The sequence below is a fragment of the Aulostomus chinensis genome, chromosome 4 (genome assembly GCF_037954235.1).
Source record: "Aulostomus chinensis isolate RoL2024-O1b breed Wild chromosome 4, RoL_Achi_v1.0, whole genome shotgun sequence".
NCBI lineage: Eukaryota > Metazoa > Chordata > Actinopteri > Syngnathiformes > Aulostomidae > Aulostomus > Aulostomus chinensis.
Genome location: NC_141323.1, coordinates 6,496,028 through 6,506,768, shown reverse-complemented (window position 1 = coordinate 6,506,768; position 10,741 = coordinate 6,496,028). Strand labels below are relative to the sequence as shown.

At 52.6% G+C, this 10,741-nt stretch overlaps 1 protein-coding gene across 3 annotated transcripts; it reads left to right on the top strand.

Moving 5' to 3' along the window:
* The first annotated feature begins 374 nt into the window (after positions 1 to 374).
* Positions 375 to 9,109, top strand: msrb3 (methionine sulfoxide reductase B3). Of its 3 annotated transcripts, none has more exons than XM_086201284.1 (7): positions 452 to 620; positions 3,040 to 3,255; positions 7,207 to 7,315; positions 7,482 to 7,559; positions 7,677 to 7,705; positions 8,018 to 8,115; positions 8,418 to 9,109. In XM_086201284.1, the coding sequence occupies exons 2-7, from the start codon at positions 3,153 to 3,155 to the stop codon at positions 8,589 to 8,591; spliced, it is 591 nt and encodes a 196-aa protein (XP_086057410.1). In that variant the 5' UTR covers positions 452 to 620; positions 3,040 to 3,152; the 3' UTR covers positions 8,592 to 9,109. The 3 variants fall into 3 exon arrangements, with proteins under 3 accessions (XP_086057411.1, XP_086057410.1, XP_086057412.1); XM_086201286.1 differs by lacking the exon at positions 3,040 to 3,255 and adding an exon at positions 5,025 to 5,167 and having other exon boundaries at positions 456 to 620; XM_086201285.1 differs by lacking the exon at positions 3,040 to 3,255 and having other exon boundaries at positions 375 to 620.
* The last annotated feature ends 1,632 nt before the right edge of the window (positions 9,110 to 10,741 follow it).

Genomic DNA, 10,741 nt, shown 5'->3' with positions numbered 1-10,741 from the left:
TTTGAGACTTCAGGTGGAGTTCTGCCCACAGGCCGCAGGCCGCCGTGATGTAAACCACCGGGGCAACTGGTCACCAACCAGTCCACAGGGACTGGGATGGTGCTGCTCCAGAGGGTAGACACCTGCTGGGAAGGGGACTTCAAACTCACTTCTGTCTCGAGCTTAAACTGATAAAGTTGGGAAAACCTGGTCCAGGTTGGAAAAAAACAAACCCTTAAATTCCCCTTTAAATTTAAACGTGCGCGCTCCCGCGAGGTGCACGTAACTGAGCGCGCAGACAGAATTCGCTGTAACTCGCGTCTCCTCCGCCGCTTTGTCGCCTCATCATACACCCCCTCCCCCCACCACATATCACGTGTCGGTGCCCGCGAGCCCTAGTCACGTGGTCTAGCAGCTCAACTATATAAGTCGCTCTTATAAATAAAGTTAGTGAGGGAAAAAAACCCGCCGGGGTCGCGGCCATAATAGGAGATCCGCAGGTCCGCTGTCACTCCAGCCGGGAGCCGCGAGCCTCCGCCTGGTCCAGCCGATGTTCCGACCTGACACCGGCAGACCTCCGCCCTCCGGCCGGCACCTCCGCCTGACTGTGACCGCCGCGCTGCTCCTGCTGCTCCCCTCTGGTACGTCGCTCCCTCCATGCAGTGACCGAACCGCGACTTCAGCTTCCTTCATGTTGAGAGTCAAAGTTTCGAGACTGCGACCATAAATCCACCAGCATTTAAAGGTAGTGACGTCACAGATGCGCGTTGCCTCCAGAGTGAGGCGCTTGTGAGCTACAGCGCCATTGAACTCATTGAACGTGTTAATTATTGTTATAATTACTATTCTGGTTATGATTAGCGTTTTACAGTGGAACCGAGTCGCTGGCGGACTCCCTCGGAGGTCCGCGCTCGCGCCGCTGCTGTTGTCAACATGGCGTCCCGGAGCGGCTCGCGCACCCACGAACAAACCACGTCCCCAGGCCGGTCGGAATCGAACGTTTCTCCTGGTTCCGCTCTCATGGGTCTGGTTCTGGTCGTGTTGGGTCGTCAGTGAGTTAATGAGTGTTGGAGGGCTCACACGTCACTGACGCGTCCGGCGACGCAGATTCGCCGTGAGAGCTCAAACTTGAGCATCGGTTATCGAGCGAGAAACACCAATAAGTGATCGATAAGTGCGTCACATGTCCAACGAGCGTACGACTCGATGTGTTCGTCGGTGGCAGCTCTTCTCCATGTTTAAGAACCACACAGCCGTCAACTTTTCTCACTTGGATTCCTTTATTTTTATGTAATTGTAAGAAAATCATGAATGATGGCTGCGTTCCATTTAGCTGCCTTTGTTTATTTTGGGAGGGGGCGGGGCTTGTCCCGCTGCTCTGCCTGCTGACTCATTGTCTTCATGCCGGAACAGTGGAGCCTCTGTTAATGGATCACCTGTGCTGGTTCTGCCGGGACCAGGTTTGGTCCAGGCCACCTGGAGCTCAACAGGAAGCTTCCAGAAGGTTAATTTAGCGAGTTGGTTGTCAGCCAGAACGACCACGAGTCAGCAGGCTGCATCCGCACCCTCAGAAACCTCCATTTCATGACTACCAAATTTATGTGAGACAAACAGGAATTATTAGCGACATTAGGGATTACTACGCTACCCATAAGTCTAAGCGTCAGCTATGTCTCATGACAATATTAACTGAACTCGCCACTCCGTCATTTTGAGTTTCCTGATCAAGTGGGAGGAGCCAGGCAGCAGAAACATGATTGGCGACAGCAACAATCTGGACCTCGCCACTGGCATCGCTTTCAAGTTGCATGAAACAACAAAGTGGTCAACACACACGTGACCCGCAACTTTTAATTCCACAGCAAACCGGAGTCCCACGCAGCGCACGGAAACCTTCACATCAGGATTCGCCGAAAAGTCAGCGGAGGAAATGAAACCGAGCTCTGCGGCCGTTCAAGTCATTTTTTGATGAAACACTCGTCCCACATGATTCATCCCATGATCTCATTTTTCCTGTTTCTTTTTCGTGGTTCGGGTGAATAGTTCTAAAATAATGTCGGTTCTCAATGAGAGGCGTGGCCGGTCCCCGTGTGCCTTGGGGCTCCGGCGCTGGTCCTGCTGATGTGTCCTGTGGTGGAATTCTGCTGCTGAAGGGCGATTTTAGTCCCAGAGATGGAAACAGGACCATATAAGGTCATGAGGGTGGATGTGTTTACCTCAGAGCCTCAGAGAGCTGTGCCTCCCGGCTTCATCCGTCCGCCTTCAAATGTGTCAAGCCTGGATGAATAGAAGTATGTCAGCCGCCCCACTTCCGAAACTTGGAATTCCGTTCATTTTTGCTGTAGAAATGGAACCCAACTCAGTGTCGGCGCTCTTCTGCAGCTGGAATCACTTCTGAAGCTCGTTATTCCACCTCTACAGGCTGCGAGCGTCAGACTTCAGGGGATCAGACGAGCCGTCACCACTAAGACGGTTTGGCTTCGGGACCTCAGGTGGACGCTGCTGATTCAACAGCGCCTGTTAGGCTACAGTTAGCAAACACAAGTTGCAGCGTTTTGTGCCATAAAGCAGAGGAATTTGCTGCAGCTCTGATTTGAGTCCCCTGACTAGCATCTCCATAGCAACAGCAGCCCCTACCCTCTCGGAGTTCACCTCGGCCATCACGCAAAACGTCCGTGGACAAAGATGCAGAACTTAATTCCGAACTCTTGACACTTTCCTTCTTCCTGAAGCCGATCTGAGACACGGCCGGGTTCTCCCCGCCTCAGCAGGGTTCCGGGTAGGCGGCTACACTCAGGGCTAACGTTAGCTGTTGATCTGCAGCCATCTTGTAGTTCTGAGGCACTGCAGCCTCGCCGGCGCCGAGGTTCAGAGCAAACCTGGTATTACCTGCAGCTTTGTGTCGGTAACAAGCCCCAGAACTGAACCGGTTCTGTAGTTAACATGCACCTGAAGCCACCTGGGACTCTGGGAGGTTGGAACGTTCACCTGGGTAGTTCGCGCTCGCTCGCTCGTTCTGATGTCATCCCAGTTCTAACCACTCTATCCACCTTTGAGCAGATCACCAACGTGCATGACGCTACCTGGGCTGCAGTGACATCATCAGTCGCAGGAGTGGACCGCGTGAGGGTCCAGAATAATCCAGCTGCTGTGCTCCTGTGTGACCGTGTGTCATGGCTGTCCTCCTCAGACGGGGGCTCTCGGCGGTCCTGCATCACGCCGTCGGGCAAGGCAGCGTCTCAGCCTGCCGCCCGGTGCTGCCGGCCACTCTGCTAGGTAGAGTCCCGCCACTGAGATGCACATCCACGTTAGCCAGCAAAGGCCTGCCTGTTAGCGCTGTTCAGAACAGGGTGGTCACACGGACGCCGGCTGTAGCGTAGACCTGTGATCAGCCAATAGCAGCTCATAGTTGGAGCTGCGCCTCCTTCCTCGCGTCCAGTAAGACGCCAGTGTTCTCCTCGGGTTCTCAGTCACAGTTGCTTCAGAAAGTAACTTTATTCTGAACAATGGATGTGGTAGCAGACGCTGGGAAGCTTTGGTGGGTCCCCGCAGGATCAGCTGGAGCTCAGCTGAACGCCGCTGAGGATGCTGGAAACGCCGCAGGCATCTGTGGCTTCAGTGTAGGGTTTTCGTTCTACGTTTTTAATTTTGTGAACAGAAAAACGACTACAGACGCATGAATGGAAGGTTTTGATGTAATGTTTCATTTGTAGTGACGACCTCCCGTCACTGCTTCGTTAGCTTCTCTCAGCTAGCGAGGGAAGCACAGCAGAGCAGGTGAAGGCCGGGCTCCTGCTCGGAACGTTTGTTCATGAAATGACAAGAACGCATAGAAAAGAAGAAGCAAGACATGCTAAACTTCCTTAGCACGAGCTTCGGATGAAACATCTGTTCACCATGTAACTGATATCCCGACACGCAGCCAGGCTGGCGAGCTCCGGGTCGCCGGGCGAGTGGCGTGGCCTTCGGGCGGCTGCAGAGTCGCAGCGTTGTTCTACGTCAGCAGGTTCTGGAAAAGCTGCTTGAAACTAAATAAGCCAGAAACCGTTGTTATGGGAGAGGTTCTCCTCCTCAAAGCACATTGCTGCTCATTAATGTGAGTTCTTGATTAATGAACGCAAACGACGCAGAGGCTCGACACCTTCGAGCTTCCTGCACTTCAGTCACAAAAACTCAGCAGTTTCACCGCAAAATGTTGGAATTTTTTTGTTGGCGGTGGAGCCGACATTTTCCGGAAGTGAATCCGTGATGCGTCTGTCCTTGTCGGCGCAGTCATGTGTCAACAATATGAAAGTTCAGCAACTAGCAGTTTTGTTCCTGTTTCTGCGTAAAACAAAAAATCCGTCAGATTTGTTCAAAAATTTCAAGAAACTCTAACTGGGAGTTGTCTGACCGCGTCAGCCACAACGCCCAGGGTGGCAGCGGCTCATGAATGGCGTGTGCGTTGCCGTCCACGCAGACACACGGGGCTTTTTAACGATTCTGTCTTCATATTCCCGCCCTGGTGTGATGTCACTAACATCCTACGTCTGTGTATTTCTGGATTATGATGATGATCATCATTAATATTAACCAGCTGTGGTCGCAGCTCCTTACTGAGGTTTTCTCATGATTACATGGACGTTTGCCCAGCTCTCTCTCTCTCTCTCACGCTCACACACTCACACACACACTCAGATCTCCACCAGCTCGGCCTCCCACGTCTCCGGCGATGTTTGTTCATGTGTTTTTTTGGTCACAAAGGGAAACGGAAGCTTACGTTTCCAGCTCAGGTTCCTTCTGTGTCGCTCAACCTTGGATCAGAGACGTCAGAGCTCATCGGGATTTGTGGCCATCAGCAGCTGCACGCGTGTCGTCCCTCATCTAGAACCGGTTCTAATGCAGTTTGTTGTTCTAGGTGTGTGTTCCTCATTCTGCATGACTCGGAGCGGCGGCGGTGACGAGTGCTTGTGTTCTCCATCTGGCGTCTGGTGGTGTTCGGTATCTTGACCTGTGCTGTCTTGTGTTGTCTCTCTCTCTCTCTCTGTCTGCTCCTCCTCATGCAGCCCGGTCCTGGTTGTAGCCCTGCAGAGGGGCGGTTCTGGTTTGGTTCTAGGTTCTCCTCCAGCAGCCATGTCGGGCTTCAATCTGCTGCACCTAATAAGCAAGAGTCAGCCTGTGGCTCTGAGGTCCTGCAGTCTTCCCTCAGGTCCACTGACTGGGTGCTGTGTGCCTGCTGTGCTCTGCCTCTCTAACACCTGGCTGGTGTGTCAGCATGTCCTTACTGTCCCGTCTGTCCCTGCGTGTCCTCACAGTCACCAGCTGCTTCCTGTCCTCTGTCAATTGTCTCTCTCTGGGGACGGACGCTTAGCCCCCCATCATCAGCGCTCTGTGACCAGAGCAGTGATCAGTGTTTGTCCCGGCGAGTTCCCAACCTGTCAGGTACACCTGGTCCCAAACCTGGATCCTCTTCATGTTTGTGCAGTATGAAAATCAGTCGACAGACGCCAGTCATCTGAGTTTTATAATCCAGAGACAAAAGGGTTGTTCCTCCCCTGACAGTGAGTTTTAAGAACGTGTCGAGAACCAAAATACGCTTAGATGAGAACCACTGCTAACGGCGGTGCTGCATTGAGAACTTTTACTGACATCAGCAGCATTTCACCTTCATTTGGTCAGAAATGACGGGAGCTGGCCGACTGTCTCAGAGCTTTTGTTACTTCCAGTGTTGGAATTATTCCACAGTCGTCGTCGTCACGCCTGATCTCGTTCTCGTGAAGTCGAAGAACATTCAAGGATACAAATCCGGTTTTGTGGCAGAGAAGCTTCAGTGAGAGTCGTCAAGGGAGAAAGGAAGGAACGTAGTCTTTACTGCTGCGTTTTACTCCGTAGACCAAAACTTTACAGTATTTTCAGCTCCTGGGTGGAGGGAACTGGACCTCCAGCACTGACACCTGGACCGGTTCCTTTGTGGTTCTGTTGGTCGTCTGCTTCCACTGACTGCTCAGAGTGGCGTAAAGGAGGTGGAGCGCAGCGCTCGTCTGTGCCCAGACGACCGCCAGAGCCAATCAAAGTTCACAAATGTCCACGCAGGCCGATGAAGTCCTGACGCGCTGAGCTCTACTTCCCTGCGTGGCCTGCTGGATTTCACCCTCCACCGTCTTCAGAAAACCAGGACTCGATGTCAGACTGCGGCTGCGGACCTGGTCACAGCTGCGGCATCATCAGTTTTCTCTGAGGTTTAGTCGTCAGGGTTGGTTTGGGGAGTTTGAGACAAAGACAGAAGCCGTCTGAAGAATACGTGATGTCACTGGAGGTCCCCTTTACAGGCTAGAACTGATCCATGTGGTCAGGGGGCCTGACGGGACCGACAAAAGGAGCGTTCAACCCCGCTAGCTTCCTCCCGGGTTTAGGATCTCTCTGGTGCTACGCCTCTCCGGTTTATTGGAAGGTGGTTCAGATGGTGTTGGAACTTCCTGGTTGACCGTTCGTAACCATGGCAGCACCCTCGGCGATCTCAGCAGCTCCTTCGTCAGGGTGGCGGCAACTGATTTGCATACTGTACAGAAAGAATACACAGTAGAACCTGTGAACCACGCGAAGCCTGGAACCTTGGCTATGAAAGAGGAGACCCTCAAATGAAGAACCAGAGAGAAACTGGCGCCCTCTCTCTCTCTCTCTCTGTCTGTGTCTCTCTGTCTCCCCCCCCCCCCCCCCCCTTCAGGACTCATCTTGTGGTCTAGAGTTTCTGTCCTTCTTGGCTGTTTGTTCCGTCTGCTGGACATTCAGGCGCTAACAGATTAACCTGACGGCTCACTGCTTGGCTTCTGCACGCACCGAGTGGGTTGTGGAACTAATCCCCCCCCCCTCGACGGCGGGTCTTACTTCTCCTCACCCCCCACGAGCGATGTCCTGTTAGAGCAAACCAATCATCAGCGAGGCTTCTCTCAGGAGGGGGTTGGTAGTGGAGCTGTGGAGCTCCGACCTCACATCCACACATCGTTCAGCAAGAAGGACTTATTACAACTAGTTTGTCCACTTTGTTCTGAACAGCTGGCAGGAACACACACACACACACACACACACACACGCTACTGTCTAACTAAAGCATGTTGAATTTCATGCTCCTCTTTAAAGTTGTGTAGAGAGTGAGGCTGTACACCGGAGGGAGGTTTGGCTTGCTAGTGTGGTGCTCAGCAGCGCTGGAGTGCCTGGAGAGTTCATGTCCGTTGTCCTCCTGGTCCTCAGGAGCACGCCGGACCAAGAAGACATGGCCGGTGAGCTTCCCCGAGGAGGAGATGAGGAAACGCCTCACGCCGCTGCAGTACCACGTCACCCAGGAGAGAGGAACTGAGGGGTGGGAGGACATCACCACCCATACACAACCTGCCGTAGTCAGCTCTGTGCCTGTGTTACTACACAGCAGTGTGTGATGGAGGCAGTGAGACTGTTGTGTGACACGTGTGTAGTTGTGAGTATTCACGTTATTATTAGACTGTCTCTCTAACAGCCTCTCTGCTCAGGGCCTTCACCGGAGAGTTCACCCATCACAAGGAGGACGGCACCTACACTTGTGTTGTCTGTGGGGCCCCCCTGTTCAGGTGTGTGTGTGTGTGTGAGAACATGGATTCAGTCCACGTTTCTGAACCGTATTTACTTCGGACCCGATGTTTCACCACTTTCACAGTTTTCTAACAGACTTTATTTTGTTTCCACAGCTCAAAGACTAAATTTGACTCGGGGTCAGGTGAGTTCTGGAGCCGCTGTGACGCAGCGCCGCAGGACGCTGCCTCCTGTAAACTTGATTCAGGCTGGACTCTTAATTCCATTAGCAGCTGATTTCTTCAGTGCTGCTGGTAGCTCTGTTTGATTTTGGAACGACGTCCTTGTGGCGTTTGTCCAGGAGGGCGCGCTGTGCTGTGTTGCTTTCGACACTCAAACCAAATCTTGGCTGGTTGATCTGTAGACTGAAACGTGGCTTTATTTTATTGATAGCAGCAGTAGATGAACAGAAATACTGGGTCATGTGACATACCTGCTGACGCCCTCATGTGCTCAGGCTGGCCGTCCTTCTTTGACCTGCTGAGAGACAAGTCCGTGGACCTGACAGATGACTTCTCCTACGGGATGCACAGGGTGGAGACCACCTGCAGCCAGGTAGGAAGAACACACGCAGACGTCTCAGCTGAGAATCGGCACGACGGAGGCACAAATGCTGCCGAATGGAATGAAGGAGATAATCTCTCTTGCCGCGTCTGTATTTTGATATTTGGTTCAAACCAAACAGTCTGAGTCCTGAGAGAAGACTGATGAGCTGCTGAGGCAGGAGGAAAGAGAGACCTCCTGCGGCCACTAGGGGGAGCTCTTGACCCTTGGTGGCCCAGGAGCCAGAAGGGTGTCAGTGAGGCTCTGGTCATGTAGAACCTGCACCTTTGCTTCACCTGGCTGTTGTGTTTCAGTGCGGCGCTCACCTGGGACACCTGTTTGATGACGGCCCGCGACCTACAGGGAAGCGCTACTGCATCAACTCGGCCTCGCTGGCCTTCCGGCACAAGGACGCCGCCCCGTCCAGCTCGGCTGCTGAGGGCGCCGCTGCCGGCAGCTCGGCGAGCGAGGGGAAGACGGAGCTTTGATACGGCAGTGAGACTGACAGCTGTGTGTCCTGAGTGCCGCTACCACCGATACGCTCGCTGAAAGTTCTGGGAAGCAAAGGCCTCAGAAACTGACCACCAGAGAACACGCACGCTTCTGAAGAGCCACGCTGCAAAACCCACCGCACCTGCGGGAGGCACCGTGTCAGCTGACCACCTCAGCGGGAGCTTCCGTGTTTGTCAGCCTGAGTGTTCATCAGCTGAGTCTCTGACGGAGGTCGTGACCCTGAAAACAAACACACACGTTCACAACAGCAGGATTTTCTCTTATTCACCCTTTAATATTCGTGGTTGCAGTGTTTAGGCGACACACAATCGCACACCTACGAGTGTGTATAGAATCTATTTTTGAAGTGGTTTGTGATGCTGAGGTTTTCTCCAAACAATCAACTATGCAAGTGTTGTCACAGACGACAAGCCGTTCGTTCCCTTGTCTTGACCTGTTAAACTCTGCATCGTGGAATACTTTTGTTCACAGCTTGAAATAAATCGCACAACGAACAAAATATGAACGGATGAATTGTTTTTGTTCCCCCCCCAAAAAAGAATGTGGCAGAACTTCAGCTTAGTTTTGAAGTACTTTTACTTCCATCTGATGATAAGTTACTTGAACCCTGACAGGAGAGTTAGCGGTGTGCTGCTGTCCAGTGAGCTGACGGAGGTCTGCAGCAGCAGTGGCGTCAGGCGCCTGAGGGGCCGTGGGGTCGTGAGGAGGCTTCTGCTCTGGAGTGGAAGAGGACAGTCGTGCTCCATGCGCTGCTGATGCGTAGGCGCCTGACGCCATGTTGGAGTTGATGTGATGAGATTCTGCTGACGAGCCTTCGCTCCCCTCAGAGCTCATTTCAATTCCAAATCCATGTAAAAATCCCTAAACTGGAAATCCAGGGAGACGCTAACCAGGGTCAGGAAGGCACAGTGGCCCTCTGCAAGTTCTCTCTCTCTCTCTCTCTCTGCCTCTCTCTCTCTCTCTCTGCCTCTCTCTCTCTCTCTCTCTCTCTCTCTCTCTCTCTGCCAGTTAGGGCTCATCTTGCTCGACCCCTGGAGGATTAATCCTCAGCTTGTATTGATGGTAGCTGACCAGACGCTAGTGACACGAGCTACACACGCGTCCTCGTACCAGTCGCAGCTGGAACTGGAGCATTCCACCCAGGAAGACCGGACCAGAACGTGGCCCGGGTGTAACTGACCGGATGTGAGGTGTGTTGGTGCCCTGTGTAGTGGGACAGTCAGACCACCAAGGACAGCCAGAGGAGACATACCAGCAGCACCCCCACTCTCATCAGCAGGCCTGAAATAGCATCTGTATGTGTTTGCTGATAGCCCCCCCCCATTATGCTGGTTAATCAGTGCTGAGGCTCCAGCCCGACAGCACCGACAGTAATTAGGAGGTAATAAGTTACCAGGGTGTTCTGCTCCAACAGTGGAACGACGCCAAGGCCGGTTCTTCTACTGCTCATTACTAGATGACGTTCTGGTTCGTACCTCAGAGGTTCTGCTGGGTTCCTCCAACATGAGAACCCAAACATCTTTGTACTGTTAAACTCTAAAACCATTTGGTGAGGTCCACTTGAAAAGTTTAAATCCGTGTCCATTCAGCTGGTGTCAGTTTATTTGGTAGCTGGACTGAAATTATGACATCAGCCTTAAAGATCGCAGCAGACTCCTCCCACCAGTCCCAGCAGAACCCGGCGATGATGACAAACGCACCGGAATCCACGTCTCCCCGTTTCAGCTTTCGGATCCAAACGTTCCGAATATCTGGCAGAATTTGGTGGTGACTCTCCAGCTCTGCACGCTCATCCAGTGGTGGGAGCATGTAACTAGATAAACGAGTGAAGAAGAAGATGAACAAGAGGGACCATACAAGAGATGTGACACGTCCACACTTGTGCAACACAAACGACATCACCCAGAGGGGTCGGAGGACGTAGACACTTATCTATTGCTAATTATCATCAGAAACTCCTGGAATGAAATCCTGAACGTGGACTGAGCAGCTTTGATAACTGCGCATAACTACAACTATGCATTTACTGAAATATGTCAAATATTCAATGAATTACTCCTAAAACAAAGCATTTCATGTAAACGTCTCCATGTCTGCAGCGGGGGGGGGGGGGGGGGGGGGGACC